General features: G+C 40.1%; 1 protein-coding gene across 3 annotated transcripts in view; it reads left to right on the plus strand.

Moving 5' to 3' along the window:
- Positions 1–21,749, plus strand: part of DDO (D-aspartate oxidase) — a 90,413-nt gene that overhangs the window by 23,434 nt on the left and 45,230 nt on the right. The window contains exon 2 of one of the 3 annotated variants that reach the window (XM_086927383.1): positions 15,762–15,935. The exons of 1 other annotated variant lie outside the window; for it this stretch is intronic. In XM_086927383.1, coding sequence (XP_086783509.1) covers positions 15,764–15,935 — 172 coding nt within the window. In that variant the 5' untranslated portion in view covers positions 15,762–15,763. Of the gene's footprint in view, positions 1–15,761; positions 15,936–21,749 lie in introns of those variants that run through there. One more of the 3 variants, XM_086927385.1, reaches the window with a different exon arrangement.

The following is a 21,749-nucleotide window of genomic DNA, read 5'->3' on the forward strand; positions in this document are numbered from 1 at the left end:
CGAGCTGCCGGTTCCCCTTCCGCTTTTTTGGGTTAGCTCACTGAGGAGACGGGGTGGGGGAGGGCTCAAATGTTTTTTTTTTGTAGATTTTAGGTTTTTTGTTGTTGTTCTGTTTATGATTTATCAGTGGCTTATCCCATAGTGCCTGCAGCCATTAAGGGCTCCTTTCACAGCTCAAGAGAAGCTTTGTCTATCACCTGCTCTATAGATAGCCTTCAACACAGGGTATTGTATAATGCATTCCTTCAGACGCTGCCGGCCTTGTTGGGTTGTAGGCGGCTTGCTGTGTTTAACATTCGGTATTCATACTCACATTGTATCTTGATTTGCCTATCATGTCTATGCTTGGCCGGCCCACTTGGTTCTAGGCACCTCAACATTGTTCTCTGCACTATAAGCCATCAATAAAAACAATTTCAAACTAAAATGGTAAAATGGAAGTGTTCTATTTCCTTTCAAACAACATCAGTGCGTATTAGTTTAACCGATTAGGTGACTTGAAACGTTGTATGCTTCCAACACGATATTCCACTGAATAAGACAAGATTACTTAGTCTCTCTTCCTCTTAAACTGCACTTTTAACAAGGTGGTTGCAAGATAGCTGTGGCCACTCTCTCTATTATTGACTCGCGTTTGTAACACTTAAGGATATTAATGAGATAAATCGAATATTGAGCCCCACACAGACAATAATCTTGTGTAATAATGCATAGTCCAGGTAACGCCTTACCCTAATAATCCTATATAATTAAACATGTATAAACTTCAAAAATAAATGCTATGGTGTCTCTTTGATATACTGAAGCTCTACTTCGTAATACTTAGAATTGTTCCCCAGACGGACATCTTTTATTTAATAATTTAAAAGACAGAGAAAAAAACACAATCTAAATTACGATTTGTCATATAAGTATTTTAGGGTATACTCTGTATAGAAAATAATCTATTATTGCACAATTCAATGTTGTTGTTACTTGAATCCTTTTAGGGCAGCAAACTGCGTGACTACATTTTTAGCACTCACTTACAGTCACAGTCTGCTCTTCCCTCTTAGGCCAAAAGAGTGAGCAGCCTTTTGACTATTATGAATATTTATCAGCACAATAGATGTAACACTTTATGGTCTTCACTTATACTCCTTTCATGTAAATACTATCATATTAAATGTTATATCTTCTAAGGCAATGACATAAGTAGGACTTTTTATCTTGGCTGTTGGTTGTCTATTTCACTGCAGGTGTATGTTCCTTATCTAACTTTTGGATTATTTTAATTATGTTTATTTCATGAATAATTTATAGGAGGGGTACTTTATCATCTTGAAATATCCACAGCCCGGGAGATGCTCTCACTGATATGTAACGACAGAGACTGAAACGTTAATACACTATCCAGCTTCTTTACTAGTCATTGCTAAAATCTGCTATTTAGAGCCTAGTATCTTTTATTTGACAGGCCAAATGTATTTACATTAGGAAGTGGATATCAGATACATTGTGATATGGTTCTCAAATTAGTGTGCAATCTAGAACATTCATTGTCAAATGTGTCATGAGAATTATTTTTGTGGAATCCCTGTTATTGTGTATGTGAAGATGTATTTATTTCAGTATAAAAATTATGAATATATACACTGGCTTTTGAAATTCTTTTCAGTTTGAGTTTACTTCAAAATAACTTCCAATTGAGTTATTATGTCAAATTTTGGCATACTGAATGATTTACAAATTTGAGTATAAACACTTGTGTTTGAATAAATCCCTTATTTATATTCTTACCTAATATACTGTATTTACCTAAGCCCTCAAGGGAATAACGGGTTGCCCTCTTTTGTCGAAAAAAACTCTCATGAACAATGGCATTGTTTTAGATTCCATGGCTTTACTTGAACTGCCGTGGATGAGAACAGAGACAGCAGTCAAGACCCCAGAGAAAACCATGAGGCAGAAGAGTAGCAGCACTACCAGCACTGGCTTGAGCCACACCTGGTCACTCGTCACGCAGTGCTAGGGCGGTAGCTGATGTCAGGTGTGTTGAATGATAAACACCCTCCACGCCACCCAGACCAAGTAACCACATATGCAGCGAAGAGCAATGTAATCTGAGCTGGCTTATCCAGTGAAAGAGCTGGGCACACACCCCAGGTAAAGGGGTAAGTGAGGCTCCCAACCAACCAATCCAGTGACATTGGTAAGCATGAGTCCAAGGACTGCACAGACAACATAGAGCATATGCTTAGCTAGTCAATCAAAGGTCAAATACAGAATTATCTGTCCCCTATCAAAATGTCACTGTACATGACACAACTGGGACTCAACTCCTGCTGATTCCCAGTAGCTCCCTCAGTCAACAGATAGAACTCAACTTCTTTATAATATTCATGGAATTCTTTAGTATGAGCCGGCAGTCCCTGTTAGGTGGAGTGGTATTAGAGCAATAGGTTTTTTCTTACATTGCAACCCTAGCACGCTGTAGTATTCTATGTGTTTCATCTCTCTATAAATTGCATTTCTACTTATGTTTATTGCTTAAGTTCTGTTTCCATGGATTCTTGGAATCCTGTTGTGTTCTCAGAGTGCATTCCACAGGCTGATCACTCTGGCCTAGAACACGACATGATCTGATGTTTGTACCTGTACTGCTTACTTAAATAAAACATCTTCAATCAACAACCTTGCCTCCCGTGGATTTCTACATAATTTTACTGGCGACGATGTGTGCTCATCATCTGTGATCTCCTTGGGACCCGCAAAGTTGTTTTCTTTCAAGAAGAGGGAGAGAGCTCTGTTTTCCATCAAAAGTCACTCTGACTCTGTGTTTCCTAAACTCTGCAAAGTACTATCTCGCACTGACATTGTCAACAGCGAGACATCGGCAAAAAACATCCTTCTGCTGACTTCGTCAACATCAAGACATCGTCAAAACTGTAAGACATTCATGTTCTTGTCCGTGTGTTTGACCTTATGTATTTCTGCCTGAAAGTGGGATCCTTCAACTTCTCCTCGGAGTTTGCTTTTGAGACTTTTTCAAGTTTTTGCAGTTTTATTTGTGACATTTGGGGCCTCTCCATTTTGTCTCGACCGTTGACTGTATCTTTTAAATAATACTACTCTATGCAGTTCGGGCCTCCTCGAGCCTTACCTTCTGTGTCCGAGTCTCCGATCTCTGACATTCTTGTTCTCTGAGGAGTGCGTCGTCCATCTTCACGTTGCTCTGTGCGCGTCATCACTTTCCTGTATGCTTTCTTTTCATTGGATAAGAGCACATCTTCACGCTGCTGTGTACTGTCTTTCTACTGGATGAAAGTTTGGCAGTTCCGATTGGCTACTGACTACTGTACTTTGTAACGTCCACGTTGCCCAGCAACGAATTCTCCGTGCTCATCGCTGATGCACACAGCTCACATTTTGTGACGTCAACGTTACTTAGTGACGAATTCTCCCTGTTTTTCGCTGATGCGCACAGCTCACGTTTTGTTTCCACAATACAGCGCATTTTGTCAACCTGCTCACCGCTGATGCGCACAGCTTCCAGCTTCAAGTCACTACGCATTGGTTACCAACTTCTCATCATTGTTGCACACATTTCCTTTTTGACCATCTGCTCACCGCTGGTGCGCACAGCTTTCATTTTGTTATATACATTTCATTTTACATTGCTTTTGTTACAGCAGGTGTGAAAAGTGTTTATTTTTTTGTATATAATTTCAAGCTTCAAGTTCTTAACGAACTCATTTACAGCTTTTCTGTTACATTCTTTTATTTACTTATAGTAAAGTTATGTCTACCTTGCAATCTGTTAATCCACCTCCACCTTTTTTAGAAACTCCTGGTGAACCTCCATTTAGGTGGAATATTTTGGCATGATGCATTCGAAAATTATTTAGGAGCGATTGGAGCATCTAGATTTCGCCCTGAAAGAAAAAAGTGCCTTCTTTTACATTCGTAGGCTTTGAGGGGAGGTTTGTTTTTAAGCATCTCCCAGATTTACCTATTATTGAAGGTGTTGTGTCTGATGATTACAGTGACACTGTACAGAAACTTAAGACTCGTTTTGATAAACAGCCTAATTTAATGGTTCGTAGACATACTTTCTTTAAGAGAAAACAAACCGATTCGGAAGATATTGATACTTACATTTCTATCTTGCGGAGATTAGCATCTGAATGTAAATTTGAAAATTTTAATGAACAGCTTATCAGGGATCAATTTGTTTGTCATTGTAAGGATAAAAACATTAGGCAGAAATTGTTAGCCATGAGTGATCCTTCTCTAGATGACACTATTAAGTTAGCTAAGAGCGTAGAAACGTCCATGGTTTCTCTCAAGGAATTAGAAGACAAAGTAATTGAACCTATAAACGCTTTAAGTTTGAATTCTTCTTCTAAAGTCAACAAAAAGAGATCCTTCTCTAACTTTACTAAAGGGAAGGTTTTGAATAAGTCAGAATCTTCTTCTTATTCTCAAATGTGTATAAGGTGTGGTAATCCGCAACACAAAAAGGGATCTCCTTGTCCTGCTTCTAGTGCTGTTTGCAACTACTGCAAAAAAGTTGGACACTTTGCAAAAGTTTGTTTAAAGTTCAAAAACAAGAATAATTTCCATAAACCTGTTGTTGGTGTTGTTGATTCTGATTCTTCCTTAGAATCAGAAACAACTATTGGTGTTGTCGCTGATTGTTCCGAGGGGTCTATCATTGAAGGTGATCCTGACTCTTGTGTCGACCCTATTATTGATGTTGCTGTTGGCGATAAGATTTTGAAACTTCTGGTCGACTCAGGTGCAAAGATCACTATGATAGATAAAGAACTTTTTTGACAATACATGGAATGATGAACAACCTCTTCTTCCTCCAGACCGTGCTCCTGTGTCCTACGAAGGAAGAAAAATTAATCTCCTTGGTTTTTTTGAGGACATTTTATGTTTTCAGGGGAGAAAGATAAGAGGGAAAATCTATGTTGCGATTAAAGGGCTCAATATTTTGGGTTGGTTCCATCAAGGTCTCTTCGGTATGACACTTAAGCCTGGTGCAAAGGAACACGTTTTTATTGCTACCTGTTCTGATTATTTACAAATGCTTAAATGCAAGTTTCCTTCTGTTTTTAGTTCCAGGTTGGGTAAAATAAAAGGGTTCAAACACAAGATTATTGTTAAAGAGGGGTCAACACCTGTTAAACATAAGCTTCGTGGTGTACCCTTCAGTGTCAGAGATGATTTGAAGAAGGAACTTGAGATGTTGTGTGAGAATGGTGTGATAGAACCTGCAGAGTCTTCCCTTTGGCTTTCGCCTTTAGTTGTAGCTCGGAAGAGGGATGGTAAACTTAGGGTCTGTGTTGACCTTCGCTCTGTCAACAAAGTTATCTGGGTCGATTCTTATCCTCTTCCCCGGATTAATGATCTTTTTGCAGCTACCAAAGGAGCAAAGTTTTTCACCAAACTAGATTTAGCTAGTGCCTACCACCAGGTCGAGTTACATCCTGATTCCCGTCACTTGACTGCTTTCATCTCTCCCTTGGGCACCTTTCAGTATCGACGTATGCCTTTTGGCCTAGCTTCGGCCGCGTCGGTTTTTTAGAGAGTTATGAGTAATATCTTGGAAGGTGTTAAGGGAGTGACAGTCTTTCAAGATGATGTTTTGATTTTTGGCAAGGATGTTTCTTCTCATGATTCTGTCCTTGATAATGTTCTGAGTTTGTTTTAAGATCATGGTGTAGTCCTGAAATTGGAGAAGTGTAAGTTTATGTGTACTGAAGTTGAGTATCTTGGTTACATTTTGACACAAGATGGAATAAAGCCTAGACCTGGACTTTTGGATGCCATTTCTAATGCTCCAATCCCGTCTGACAAGACTGGGGTTAAGTCTCTTCTAGGTATTTGTGAATACTACTCCAGGTTTATTCCCCATTATGCGACCATCGTACGTCCTATTAGTAACCTGTTGAAAAAGGGAGTGAAGTTTGTTTGGTGTGAAGAATGCGTTAAGGCTTTTGAAGAAGTGAAACTGTCTCTGACGTCTGATTCTGTCGTTAAACCATGACCCTGCTTTGCCGTGCTGTTTGACTGTTGATGCAAGTCATGTTGGTCTTGGTGCTACATTAACGCAAAGTGAGGGTGGAGTTGAAAGAACTATCAGTTTTGCATCCAGGGTTTTGAGATCTGCTGAGATTCAATACTCCGTAATAGAAAAGGAGCTTTTGGCATGTACATGGGCCATTGAGAAGTTTAGACCGTTCATTTGGGGAAAGCGTTTCTTACTTCAAACCGATCACAAACCTTTGGTTAACATCTTGGGTGGTGGTATTACTAAATGTTGCACACCTAGGATTTTGAGGATGGTGACCAGGCTTTTGCAGTTTCATTTTGATGTTGTGTATATTGCTGGTGGGAAAAATGTAAGGGCAGATTTTTTGTCCCGGTTTCCGCCTCCTGTGTGCGATGATGATGTTGACATCTCCTTTTCCAATCTCATTGAAGAAGACTGTGATGATTGTTTAGTTGCCTGTGTAGACATCCCTGAACTACAAGTTTGTTCTGAAGCGGAGTGGAGAAAAGCTTTTGAACAAGATAGTGTTCTTCAGGATGTTTGTAATTTTGTTAAGTTGGGTTGGCCGCGTGAGAAGGTCTTGTCCTCTTCTCTTCAACCCTATTCTAAGGTTGGCCATGAGATCTCCATCGAAGATGGTATTTTACTTTGCAATGATAAGATTATTCCTCCCTTTGCGTTTAATAAAGATATCATTGTGAAGGCTCATGAGGGTCATCTGGGTTGTTCACTTACTAAACGTAGAATTCGTGAAATGTTCTGGTGGCCCGCAATGGATTCGGATATTGATCTTTTTGTTGCGGACTGTTGTATCTGTAAATCTTCAGATAAGAGTCTCAAGACTTGGGTTCCTCCTCTTATGCCGGTTGAGTGCCGGGATCGTCCTTGGGCTAAACTGGGTATTGATATCATGGGACCTTATTCTGTGCTGAGTGGCTCTTCCAAGTTCATTTTAGTCTTGGTTGATTATGCCTCCAAGTGGCCAGAATATAAGTTTATAAAAGATGCTGATTCTAAAAGTATTATTGAATTCTTGTGTGATGTTTGGAGTAGGGAAGATTTTCCTGAAGTGTTAGTTTCCGACAATGGGAAGCAATTTGTGAGTCATGAGTTCGTTGATTTTTTATCCAATTCAGGTGTTAAGCATGTCAAGAGTTCACTTTATCATCCTCAAGGGAATGGTCTTGTCGAAAGGATGAACAGAGTTATTGGTGACTGTGAAGTGGGCTAAAAGTAGTAATGTTGAGGTCAGCAAAGCGTTGAAGAGCATGATTTGGTTTTATAGGACCACTCCTCACTCCTCCACTAAGATCTCTCCTTTTGAATTAATGATAGGCCGAAAGCCTAACACTTCGTTTTGTCCTGGATGGATGTCTAAGTGGATGAAGTCTAGTTCTGATGTTTCGAGTCTCATGTCTATTGTAAAGAGTAATGTTCTGCATGCCCAGTCCAAGCAAAAGGAAAATTTTGATGTAAGGAGAGGTGCAAAAGAGAGCGTTTTGGAGGTTGGAGACTGTGTGAGGATTAGGAAGTCTGTCCATGTCAGTAAAGGGGAAGGCAAGTTTGGGCCTCCTGTAAAAGTGGTTAAGATTGTGGGAAATGCTGTACAAGTTGAGGGAGGTTTCTGGTGGAATCTCAACAGAGTTGCTAAGGTTGTTAGTAACACTTCTGTTGTCACAAAATCATCTTCAATTTCAGATGTCTATAAAAAATCCACTAATTTCTTTCCCACGAAGGCTTCTGCCACCGATTTCAGTGTCAGGAAGAGTTCTCGCATTGTTAATAGACCTTTGAGGTTTAGAGAGTAATATTTCTGTTTCTGTTTGTTTCTCTCTTGTTTACTTTGTTTTTTTTTTTTTTTTTATTTTGTTCTTTTGAGAAGAGGAGGTGATGTAGTATTCTATGTGTTTCATCTCTCTATAAATTGCATTTCTACTTATGTCTATTGCTTAAGTTCTGTTTCCATGGATTCTTGGAATCCTGTTGTGTTCTCAGAGTGCATTCCACAGGCTGATCACTCTGGCCTAGACCACAACATGATCTGATGTTTGTACCTGTACTGCTTACTTAAATAAAACATCTTCAATCAACAACCTTGCCTCCCGTGGATTTCTACACACGCTTCAAGGCTTATACATTGTATTGCCACAACTCTAACATACCATCTGCACCAATGAAGAGGGAGACACTTTTCTAGCCATTTATGGAGATACACAAACATGGAAGGGAGGACAACAATACCATTTTCAGTGCAGCAGAGCATTTCTAGACTTCTTAGACTGCAGTCTGATGGTATCATGTCTGTGGGTGTGGCAAGAACCACCACAGATGATGAGTTTCTCTGCTAGATAAGTGAGGGTGCTGGTTGTTAGGGTGTTGTAAATGATTCCACTGGATTTGAAGGTGGTGTATGCTTACAAATGTATTTATTTATTTTTTAAACTTATAAAGCGCGCAAATGCCCAGAGGCTTCTCGGCGCTGCGAACGTGGCAGGAAGAAAAGCAGAATTATTGATTAAACAGCCAGGTCTTTATTTTTCTTCTGAAGGCCAACAAGGTATGACATGATCTGATCTCCAACGGGAGAGAGTTCCACAGTTTTGTGACCGAGACAACAAAGCGCTGATCGCCCCATGAGGCAGTTTTGGTCTGCGGTACTGAACTGAGGACCTAAATTTCGAGAGGCTTTATAGGCAATACACAATGCCTTACATTTAATTCAGTTCCTCACAGGGAGCCAGTGGTAACTTTTGATTACATGTGCGATGGGCTTGAATTTGGGGGTTCCTGACAGCATTCTAGCTGCTGCATTCTGCACAGATTGCAATATTTGAATAACCCTTTTTTGAACATTAGAGAAGAGTCTGTTAGAATAATCCAAGGATGATATCACCAAAGCACCGACCAAAGTCCTTCCTGCGTTGAGAGGGAGATATGGAAGGATCTTTTTGATTATTCTGAGTTTGTGAAAGGACGAAGAGACGATTGCATTCCCATGGGAATGCCAAAGTCAGTTTGTCGTCGAAGATTACGCCCAAATTCTTGACTTTGGAGACGGGGTTTGGGGGGGACCAAGATCTGATGGCCACCAGGAGCTAGACCAGATGGGAGAAAGCTTACCAAAAATCATGACCTCCGTTTTTTCGGAGTTAAATTTGAGACAATTGCTGGCCATCCAACTACTGATGGCCAGCATGCCTTTTTGGAAGCTGGCTGCCACCCTTTCTCCGTTGTTCTTTATGGCGAGCACCAGCTGTGTGTCATTAACGTACAATGTTAGGCCCATCTCATGTGCCTTGATGACTCTGGCTAAGTCTGATACATAGATATTAAAAAGCGTCGGACTTAGGGATGAGCCCTGTGGGACACCGCATGGTAATGTCATCTGGGCAGAAATGGAAGTTGCCCAGTGTTACAGTCTGGGTCCAGTTGGTGAGAAAGGAAGACAGCAGGTCTCTTGCTTTGTCCTGAATGCCCATTGCAGTGACACGGTCGATCAGGATGTTATGATCGACCGTGTCTAATGCGGCGGAGAGGTCCTGCAGAATAAGAACTGCGGTCCCTCCCTGGTCAAGGATGGATCTTATTTCCTTGATCAGCGCAGTCTCGGTACTATGACTTTTATGGAATCCAAATTGGGTATCGTCTAGTCGGTGATGATCCTCTATGAACTTAGAGATTTGATTGTTCATTAGTTTTTCAATCACTTTGGCCGGGAAAGGCAAACTAGCAATGGGCCTGTAGTTTTCGTTATCCTCTGGATCCATATAGGATTTTTTCAATAGAGGTTTAAGTATGGTATTTTTCCAGATGATCGGATATGTACCAGAGAAAAACATTTAGTTACATATCTCTGTAAGTACAGGGTCTATAATTTCAGTAACTGGGGCAAGAACAGCTGGTGGACAAGGATCATTAGCTGAGTCAAATTTGATGGAGGTCATAGCATTAATCACTTGGGCTATGCTGACTTTATGAAATTGCACTTAGAGAGGCTCCGGAAGGTTAGGAAATGAGGATTGAGCAGACAGTTTTCTTTGGGCAGAAAAGTTGGAGTAGATGTTATTCACTTTGTCGTAGAAATAGTCTGCTAAAGAATTGCACAGTGTTTGTGATGGTGCAGGGGTGGTTGTGGTGCTTGTTGTGATATCTTGGTTACTACTTGAACAAGTTGTTTATTTGAATTTTTAGCAAGTTCGATCTGCGCGGTAAAGTACATACTTTTTTCTTGAATGATCATTGCTTTATATTTCGCTAGTTCATTCTTGTATAAAAGTTTTCCTTCATTGGTGTACAATTTTTCCCAGTTTCTTTCCTGATTCCTGCATTTTTGCTGTTGTTCTATAAGTGCATCAGTGAACCAGGGGGCAGATGGAGAGCTTTGATTTTTAGATATCATTTTAGTAGGCACTAGCTCGTTCATGGCATTAAGGAGCCAGTTAGTATAGGCTGTTGAGGCTATATTTGGGTCATCTGAGACCTCAGGTTGAGTGGAGGACAGATGTGTAGTTAGCTGTTGATTATCTAACTTTTTCCAAGCCTTAAATGCAACCATTCCATTTGCGGAAGTATTGGTAGGTAGATAGATATCAGGTAGTATATAAAATATAACAGCATGGTGATCAGACCATGCTATGGGTAGGATTTATTTTATGGAGATGTTTTTGGAATTGGAGAATAGACCGTCCAGAGTATGATCGGCCTCATAGGTGCTGTCCGAAACTAGCTGTGATAGACCTAGCGACTCAAGATCTGATAATAAAGTTTTAGTGTCCTTCAGCTAGATTAATGAAAGAGCTGTTTTGCGAGTCCTTAATAGCGATTATTAAGGAATCGTTATTAAGGACTTGCAAAATGGGATTCATGTAGGAATCGCAAAATAAATTGCGATTCCTACACATTCCTTATTTGCGATTAGCAAATTGCTAATCGCAAATAAGGAATAACTCCCCATTCATTCCTATGGGCCTAGGCCCATAGGAACGATTTCAAGGGTGCCAAGGGTGTCCAAAGGACACCCTGTAGCACCCCTGAAATGCAAATTTACACAGGTGTTGCGCACACACATGTCCAAAGGACCTATGTGTGTGTAACATACAACTGAGAAAAATGCACAAAAGAGCATTTTTCTCAGTTTTCGCTATTTACCACAAAGTCGGACTTCGCGGTAAATAGCGGGAAAAAATAGCGAATTTGCAATTATTTATTGGGTCATGAATAGCATTTAAGGAATCTCAAATTGAGATTCCTTAAATGCGATCGCAATTTGAAAAAATCGCATTTTTTTGCGATTCCTCAAATTGCGAGTACATGACCCAATGATGAATTTCAAATGCCATTTTTGCGGGCGCAAACAGCCGAATTCTGCGATTCGCACCGTTTGCGCCCGCAAAAATGCTTCATGAATCTAGTTGCTTGTCATGTAAATTTTCTTAGTGAAAGTTGAAGTCACCTACAATTGTGAGGGTGCGTTCAGCTGCTATGGACTCCAACACCTCACTAAATGTGGTCAGAAATTACATCTTGGTTACCGGGGGTCGATAGAATAAAATGCCCTTGAAGATTTGGGAGTGGGTCAATGAGATGGTAAAGTATATTGCTTCACAAGTTGTCAGTGGGACATGAAGTATTGTAGCAGGGAAATTACTGCGAGAGATTATTGCTAACCCGCCCCCTTTTTTGTCTAATCGGTCCGGTCTTACAATGTTGTAGCCCTCAGGGGTAGCCACATTCAGGTCTGGTTCAGAAGCCAGATCAGTCCATGTTTCTGTAATAAACAGAAGATCTATTTTGTGGTCAGTGATAAAGTCTGCAATCTCCTCTTTATGTTTGCCCAACGAGCCGGCATTTATGAGAGCAGCTGCTATATTGATTCTCCTTTTGTTGTTAATATTGAGGATGTAGTTGGTTTCAGGCTTTGGGTCAGTGACTGGTTTAAAGTGACAGTGAGTGCAGGTTTTCGTTTCCACTTTAAGCGGGCCATCTAATATGAACTGTGTGCAAAGTCGGTTTGCTGTTGGGCATAGTTGTAGAAGTTCCATACCTGAGTAGGATTTCTTTGGAGCTAAGCGCTGCTGACTAGGGGGTATGCCCTGGACACGGTCCAGGCGCAGACGGGCTTGCCTTTGGCGGGCCTTCCGCGCAACGCCGGCGCCCTGCTGCGAGCGTCCGCTGCGCGCGTTCGCTGCCCGTGCGTGGTCTGTAAGCCCTAAATGCTGATGGTGGCGCCGAGGACTGGAGCGCTAACCCCAGCGTCCGACAGAAGTGGTGCAGTGCTTCTGAAGGTAGTCAATGGAGTTACATTAGGATTGGGATAATGTGGTGATATTTCTTCAGGCTGTAGATGAGGCATGTAGAATGCCTTTAAGGGGTGCCAGTCTTGACTGTTGGAGGCCATGGGGCGGGAGTTATCTCCATGCAAGTGTGAGAGTATGAGGGCTTGATCAGCAGTTCTGAAATCTCTTTGTGGGAGAAATGTTTTCTCTTTCTTTAGACGAGGGAGCTGGTACTAGGCTGTCTTTATTTCTTTAGCAATTTGTTCTTTGAGCGTGAGCTTGGTGTCCAGGGAGAATTCAACAGGCTTGGCATTCAGTGAAATGTGAGGTTCAAAGTTAAAAAAACAGGAATTATGTTGTGGTTGGGTTGAGGTTCAAGTAGGCCCTGGACGTCAGGGCTGGACGATAGAAATATTATTTTTGAGGCGTTACATATCTGAAGCAGTTTCTCTTTCATGCTGACAAATGATTTTGTGAATGCAGCCTCAAATGTCGTCTTTTCACATACAATTTGAACGTGAAAAAAATATTTCTAAGTGATCAAATCTTTTATTGGGTGTTTGTTTGACGGTTTCTATGATGATTCTGCCTGTACAGGGTGTCAAACATGCACACACCTCACATTTGTGGCAGTACCCTGTTTTAGCAGACAATTTGCACTCTTAATAGGCTTGTAGATGCTTACTGTGTATGATAGGAGCAAATGTGTTTAGTGAGTGAGAATTAGAAAGAAACACACTCAAAGTTCGTAGGGTATAGGTCTAGAGGTTTCTATGATTGGAAAAAGTATTGCTCCAGTGGGGAAATAAAAATAAGTTTAAAAACACAAATTCACTTTTATGTTTCATTTCCACATGTGGCTATGTTTACCTATATATTTCTGTATGCCTAAATGCTTAGACCCATGAGAACCTTTGGGATCCTGCACCTGTCACAAACTGTCGTGTTTACTCCTGGAACTCGTTCTGAATTTCATAAAAGTCAGAAATGTAGTTTGACTGAAGGCATAAGCCTATGTGGGTACCTTTCTGACTTTTAATAGTTGGCAAAGGGTTTTTGGTCTTTGTAGTGTGCTCCTGCTATTCTAAGCCTTTGAAGTGTTGTTGTTTTTGTATTTTATTTATTTGACAATGTAAACAGAACACCTCGCTCTGTAATGTACACAGCATCTGCAATGGTTGAATGGGTCGCATAAGATTGGATTTGTTTCTTATTTAGTAACCATAACAGTATATTTGGTAAATTACACCAATAACTGAGTATGATTGTTGAAGACAAGATTTTATACAAAAATTCTAAAAGCTATATCTTAACTATGGGTGTCAACAGTTTTAAATGCATTTATTGATTCAATTTGTTATAGCGGTTTCACCCACAACAATTTATATACATACAGGAGGTAAAACAGTAAATAAATGTCATGATCACGAAATGAAAAAAGGACAGGGCAAGTCCAATTGAAATAAAATTCAAATTGGAGAGCCAGAAGTCCAGTTCATGTTTAAAATAGAAATGTAATAAATGAAAGTATGAAGAATAAAACGTTAAATTTCAAGTTTACAAACCTCTCCGAGTTGGAGAAGAGAACAATTGCAATGGAAGACATAAGATGGACAATGCCACTTTAGTCATTATCTGCAGCAGCTACATACTCAGTGCGTATTGCAGCTGGGAATATTAAATCCCGAATATCGGTGGGATACAATCTCAAAGTCATTACAATAATATTGAAGGTCAAAATATCGAGAGCTAAGTTTTTATACATTTTCTATGCCTCACTCCACATATACGTACCCTGGTGAGACACACACACTTGCCCACACCCCTCCTAGTGGCAGACACCTCTGGGTAGTTATAGGTAGGCCAGCGTTTCCATAGGAGATGAGTTTGTTGTGATCCTAATAGCTTTAGCACCGTTTGAAGAATCGCCACAAAACTTTCCAAAACAAGTGCTCTTTCATGCCTACTTTGTGTATGGAAAGTTTCGGGATGATCTGTCAAGCAGGGGCTGAAAAAAAAGGTGGGGTCCCAAAACATAAAATCCCCATGCATAGACTTTTTTAGGCAGGGCTACAGCAAAAACTGATAAACTGAATTACAGCAAATCTAGCAGGAAGCTCAATCTTGGTACGCAGATTTTGCTTCTTCTGATTTGATGTACTGCTGTTCAGTAGTTTTTGAGAAATGAAGGTGCAAAAAAACTGTTTATCTGGAAGCTTGAGTCCGGGAGTGGCTCGAGAGACTCTCACGGGAGTGCCAATTTAAAAGTGGAGCGTTCTGATTGATCCAGGGAGCTTTTTTCACCTTGGGTCCATTTGCTCAAGCGCTATGGTTGGCTGCCAACAACATCAGAAAAATGTTCCTGTCATCAATTACAGGATTCGGGGATGATTTAATTAAGGAATGAAATTCACCAGAAAGGGTAAGGGGGCCGCAAGGCCTCCTGCCCGTCTTGAAAAGGCCCTTGGGACCCCATCCCCCAGAGCTGCTAAGTTAACAAGAAGGGAGGAGGATACACATGGCCCCCCTCCCTGAGCTTTATTGACCCAGGAGTCCCTATACCCTGGGGCCGGCTCGCTTGCTGTGTCCTGGGGAGCCCACATCAGTGATGTAATCAATGATGTAATTTGAGACGTCATCATCAGTGATGTCATAGAATGTCATGAGTGATGTAATGTGTAAGATCATAAGCAGTGCATGTCGTGGATGCAAATTACAGTTAGCTCTGTTAACTATCACTAGTGAATTTCGTTTTTTTTTAAATTCAAAACATTAATGTTGTTACTGAGATGTTCACCTACCAATAATATCACTTTATTCTTTGTTTTTTCTCCCCAAAGAAAATATATACATTATAGACAGATATATCTTGAAGTTAAGTAAATATGAAGTTAAGTATAGTAAATTCTTACCTCTCTCCGCGCACCTACGTTTTAATATTTTGTCCTTTGATATTGTTGTAATATTTAATATTTATTATTTTGTCCTTTGATATTGTTGTAATATTATTTTGACTTCCCGAGATTCCCAGCTGAGTATAAAGCTGCTGCAGATTCTGACTGGGGTGAATGGTATAAAAGGAACGCAAGCTTCTTTGGTAAAAATATGTATAATATTGATTGTCATTGTTTAAAAAAATGTATTTCTCATTAAATCAAATGCAGAATTTTTATTGACATGGTAAGATTATTAAATCCATTAATAAAAATATTTCTTATAATGCTATAGTTTCTTAAAGTGCACTTTATATCTGTTACACTCAATTGACACAGACAACTGGACTCAACCTAAAAGTTAAATTGGTTATCCTACAAATGCGTCACTAAAAACATGAACTGAAGGAAAATTAGTAACGAATGCGAGAAACTGGAGTGCTTTATTGAGGAATTCATAATTACAGAACACATGTAATTTTAATCTACTTCCATTTTCTTCTTTTACAGCAATGGATACCGTAAAGGTAGCTGTGATTGGAGGAGGCTTGATGGGCTTCTCCACCGCAGTGTGCATTTCTGAGTCTATCCCCCAATGTTCTGTAACCGTTATATCAGAAGCGTTTTCTCCAAATACCACTAGTGATGTTGCGGCTGGAGTTCTCATTCCACATAAGTTTCAGGGTAATTTGAGTTTCTACAAGGAGCATTTTTACATTTGATTGCTATTGCTTTGTACTTTAGACCCCATTGTACACTGATGTCTGCCCTTTTATGGTCTTCATTCCATGAATGAATTTACATTTTGATTGACAAAAAAAACAGCCAAGACCAGGGGTCGAGTTTGGCAAGTAAAAAAGAAATTGTTTTCAAATGTGCATCACTAATAAAGCACACAAGAAACCACCTGGAAAGAAGGGACTGTCAGTGATGTGAAATATTGATCAGGAAAAAAGTAAAGCCTACAGCAGAAAAGTGCAACATGTAGACTTGTCTTGTGTAGTGTAGATAAATACACTCAGATCAACCTCTGTTTTGAAAATGAAACCAGAAACCAAACTAACATCAAAGCGTGTTTAAACCGTATATGTCTTTGGTTCTTAACCTTTTGTCTTCTGTGGACCACCATTTAATCATTACTGGGATTGGAGGGCCCACATTGAATGATTATTGAAATCTGGGAACCCCCACTGGGTCATTGTTGGAATCTGGAGACTCCAGCCTAAGCAATTTCGACGATTTGAACCACAAAACAATACACAAAATAGAGAAATACTCATTCGTCAAACTACTAAATAAATTATACAATATTTTGTTTCATTCACAAACAAATCTACAAAAAAATAACAATTTAATGAGGCCTCTCATCATCCATACAATACTCTGTTTGATGCTCTTGCACTGCACCAATCTGAGAATTTTTAGTCTCCAATTAGCTTTTTTATTTATGTACATTTTATTATTCTGTCAATATTATTTTTTTTTTTAAGCAGTGGCGGACCCCCTGAATAGGCATTGCAGACACCCAAGAGTACCCAGATTACCGTTTGAGAACTGCTGATACATTTAGTTAAATAAGGAAACATTTCCTAAGCCACAGTGACACCGAAAGAGAAGTTGTTCTACTGGGTGAAATAAAAAACAATACAATCCATCTGCATGCCCCTAGACCTGGTAGAACTGTATATCCAAGCCCCGCCCAAAATGTGAAAAACCTAGGATTTATTTTTGATTTAAAACCATCTCTACGTCATCTCCCGGGTGAATGAAATTGTGAAAGGAACCGATTTCTTACTATCTTTGCTGTTCAAGGTTCTGCGACCTTTTCCAATAGATTGGACCTAATCAGATCACTAGTTATGACTAAGCTGGGCTTATGTGCTGCGGTTGGCAAGGGCCTATCCAAAAACTTCATTGAAGCACTACAATGTCTATGAAGTCCACTAGCAGGGCTCACACTCACCCGGACAAGACTAGACTCTATCAAATCTGTTTGGAAAGTAGTCAACTGGAAATTGGTGGAAGGCAGAATCAAATGTAAAGGTCTATGTGCCAATCAAGAAGCAGTCGTTAATGAAGGTGTAGAGTATATGCAGATGCTAGAAACACAATATATTCCTCCTAGAAAGTTATGTTTAGCTAATGTAAAGACCACTTGCCAGCTATAGTTAAGAACCTAAAATTTGGGGGTAGTACAGTGTTCAAAGCTCTGCTTCCTGGTCATAAAGATGCACCCCACTATTGAGCCATCAGACAAAGCAATTAGTGAACTTAGATGGATGAAATCCTGCTGTGTGTGATTGAGATGTGCTGTGGCCCATGTATAGGTGAGTCTTTTCAATGCTTTTAACTTCAGCTAAGATTTTCACAAAGGAGAACTCATAAAAGTGTAGGTGGGTAACTGTGACTAACAGGGATGAATTTCACCCAAGGGTTCTGAGTGTCATGACAGATACAACTTATGCGAAGCTCCGGTTCTCTGTGGTGTCTCTCAGAACTCTACAATGAACAACATCTCCTTTATTCACATTTAGCCCTCTATAATTTTATGTTATACTTGTCCCACCTCCAAATGATCTGCCTCTGCCTCAAATATAGACATAGGGGCAGAGACGTAAAAGGGAGCCATGCATAACATGGCCCACCCTCCAGATGTAAAAAAAAAACCTAGACTCATTTCACCGACCACCACTACCCTGAGCATGTATCCCCTTTATCCCCAAACTGGAAAATAAAAACCTGTCTCCTGTCTCCCACCTCCACTCTCTTTATAATTATTCCTTCTGCCCAAATCAAAATATAAACAAATACCTGGCCGCCAGCCAATTGTGCCAACCCACCCCCTCTTTTCCCAAAGCAACGTTTCCTGCTTTCAAATTGAGAGCATAGGGCCCGATTCACAGAACTAACTTATGACAAAATCCTAAACTTACTACCATTTTGGTATTCACAGAAGGCACTTACTCATTTTGGTTATCACAGAAGGCACTTACTCATTTCGGTATTCACAGAAGTTAGGAGTCCTAACTTTGGGATTCCTAAATGCCTTCTGTGAAAACCGAAAGTCTTAAAGTTAGGATTTTTCTCAGTTTAGGAGTAGTAAAGTTACGACTCCTAACTTTAGGACTCCTAAATTCCTTCTGTGAATACCGAAAGTCTTAAAGTTAGGATTTTTCTCTGTTTATGAGTAGTAAAGTTACGACTCCTAACTTTTCGGCCTCCTAAATGCCTTCTGTGAATACCGGAAGTCTTAAAGTTAGGATTTTTCTCAGTTAGGAGTAGTAAAGTTAGGACTCCTAACTGTAGGACTCCTAAATGCCGTCTGTGAATACTGGAAGTCTCAAAGTTAGGATGTTTCTCAATTTAGGAGTAGTAAATTTAGGAGTCCTAACTTTAGGACTCCTAAATTGAGAAAAATCTTAACTTTAAGACTTTCGGTATTCACAGAAGGCATTTAGGAGTCCTAAAGTTAGGACTCCTAACTTCTGTGAATACCGAAATGAGTAAGTGCCTTCTGTGAATACCAAAATGAGTAAGTGCCTTCTGTGAATACCAAAATGGTAGTAAGTTTAGGGTTTTGTCTTAAGTTAGTTCTGTGAATCGGGCCCATAGAGCTGGCACCGTGTTGAGTGTGGCTCTATGAGAGCCACTTGTCTGTGCGGGTTGTTTTGTTCTATCAGTGCTGGTCTGCAGCGACCCGCACTGACATGGAAGAATTATAACAATAGTTTATCTCAAGTAATGAAAGGAATATTTTAAAGGGGCTCTACAAATTTAACATATCAAAGTAATATCGAAAGAATGCACATTATATAGCACAGATTTCTGATATTGAATCATATTAACAAATACTACTGCACTACTGTGTCAAGTGAACATGATGGTCCAATGATCAGTGCAACAACACAAACACAATGAGCCAAAACCATAATTTAAACAGAACAACTTAAGGACTCCAGCGGAAGTGTGAGTGACTATAATGTGGGGCCTAATCAGACCTAGAACAGGTATTACAGCTAGTCCGCAATTATTTATGGCCACTAGCAGAAATGTTGGCATTTTGACTCTCTTGTACAAATCTTAGGGTAATCATCAGGATGGAGAATTATTTTAAAACCTCTACTTGAAAGAGAATTTCAGGATCATGTCTGTCCCAAGGGTAAATGAAAGACTAAACTACAATTAGCATAAAGAGGTGGGTCAAAACAGTTCCCAGTGATAGGTCAAATGACAAGGTGGCAGGTAGGACTCTGAAAAGGTTCATGTAACTGAGGCTGTTATTTACCAAAGAAGGTTGCCAACCACCAGGATATGAAGGGTGTGTCTGCATGGTCATTTAAGTACAAGGCCTTTCCTGTCAGGGTTGTGATCAGTGGGTCCACTTGAGATGCCAACTACCCATGTGTGTTGGGTGTGTCTGCACAGACACACCCATATGTCAGGTTTGAACACGTATGCAGCCCTTGCTAGTGGAGAAGAAGTCCACATAGTATCACTACCTACATACTTCGGTTTACGCTGATAGAGGAGAAGGCGGTTGGTTCAGGCACAGTGCCAACTGCATTCCCCCACCATTACTGCAGTCTGTGGTGACCCTGAAGAGGTGGAAGCAGGCAAATGATCCCATCAATCACCATTAATTCACCACGCTGTGTATTTGAAGACCTGGTCAAGGTTGCCAAACAAATGATAAGTGAGCACTTCCCCTGGTGACAGTCACAACTGTGGGTAAACACTTAGGTTAAATCAAATATCTAAATGGCTCCCCTTAGCAACATCACATCTCTTGCACTACACACGCATAGTCTCATTTCAATTAAAACACTTTCACATGTAATTGTGAATATAACACAACCAAATGCCAGAAGAAGTTATAAAATATACACGCAACTTCAATCTCATAAAGACACTCAACATTATACCAGTTGACAATTGATCTGGTTTTGGCCCTTGAAATGTGGTGGATGATTAACGTGTACTTTGAAACATTGTTGTCTATGTCGTCCATGTGAGTTTGATGGCTGCCTTCCAGGTGGTTTTGCTTATTAGGCACTGGTTGTTTTCTGGTGTGCTACATATTTTTACCTGGCACAAATTCAACCTCATCAGAATTCCTACTAAAATATTTTAACAGCAGAATTATCACAGGTAAAGCCTTTTCCAGCAGCATTGCCACTGTGCCACATGTGCCCAGTAGTTGCCAGTGTAGCAGGTGCAGTGTTTCCTGGAAAAATATTAGTCCGGCCTGAGAGCACGCAGGGAAGTATACTGCAATCTCTTAGTAAAATCATAAGCGATTGTTCTCCATGTTTGTATAGACCTTTGTTGGTTGATATGAAGCACTGAAAGAGAGTAGGCATCAACACTATATTTCAAATTTGTGAAGCCAATGTGACTCCACAATGAGGACCATGCATCAATAGCTGTGGTTAAAAGAGGATTTATTAAAAAATATGAATTCATCCAGTATACAAGGAAATTAGCATTAAGTTAAAAGAATACAATAATACAGCTGGTAAGATGAAATATCTCAAAAGGTTTAAATGTGATAAGATGAGATACTGAGTAGTAACTGCCACAGCAATCCAGAAACTGAGAATAAGGAATAGGTGTTCCATTAAAAAACGTCTCCCTCTTAAACATAGTATAGCTATAGGATCAACTAATAAGGGGTTCTAATTGGGGAGTTTGGAAGGTGTTAGCGTGATAAAGACTCCTGCAGAAGTCTCCAAAAAGGGGAATGAGTGTTTAGCATGAAGCTTCACACTCGCGGGAATGGAAAGCAGAGAGGTTTTTCCCTCTCCAATTCTGGAAAGAATCTGTGTGGCACAAACTATGACAACACCAATTTAAAGTAACAAGAGATTCAGAAATGCCCTTATCTCTTTTCACACAACAATGGATAAATCAAATCACTACTCGAGTGCATCTGCAAAATCCCTTTAGTTTCCCATTGCATCGAACTGGGACTGTAGTTCTCAACCTTGAACATTTTGCATTCCTAGTACATTATGAACAATAGCCTTCTTCTGACCATTGAGTCTCCAAGTTTACTGTCAAGTTTTCCCTTCAGGGCTCATCGGCATTCTTATTGAAACAATATTCCTTCCTCCAGTTAACAGAAATCATGAGAATGGTCCTTCAAAAGAAAGAAAGAACACCCTAGCACAGCTAAATGCATTTCAAAATTAGGCCTACAGTCCGGCTAATTTAGCAAAATATTTAATATGCATTTCAAATACACAGTTATACATGCACATGTGTAACCGCCACCATGGCGGTGGCATCCTGATTGCCATGGCAGGACCGCCGTACCTCTGGCGGTCGGTCCCGTGTCCCGTGTACCGTTACAGGGTCCGCCTGCCATTGTAATGAACCCCTTAGTCAATAGAATGATTATATTTCATTAATACGTTTAAATGCTGCACACACGTTGATATGATGAAGGCACACAGTGAATATAATGTCAAATACAAATATATGATTGTATAATTGTGA

Source organism: Lissotriton vulgaris, chromosome 6 (genome assembly GCF_964263255.1).
Source record: "Lissotriton vulgaris chromosome 6, aLisVul1.2, whole genome shotgun sequence".
NCBI classification, from domain to species: Eukaryota; Metazoa; Chordata; class Amphibia; order Caudata; family Salamandridae; genus Lissotriton; species Lissotriton vulgaris.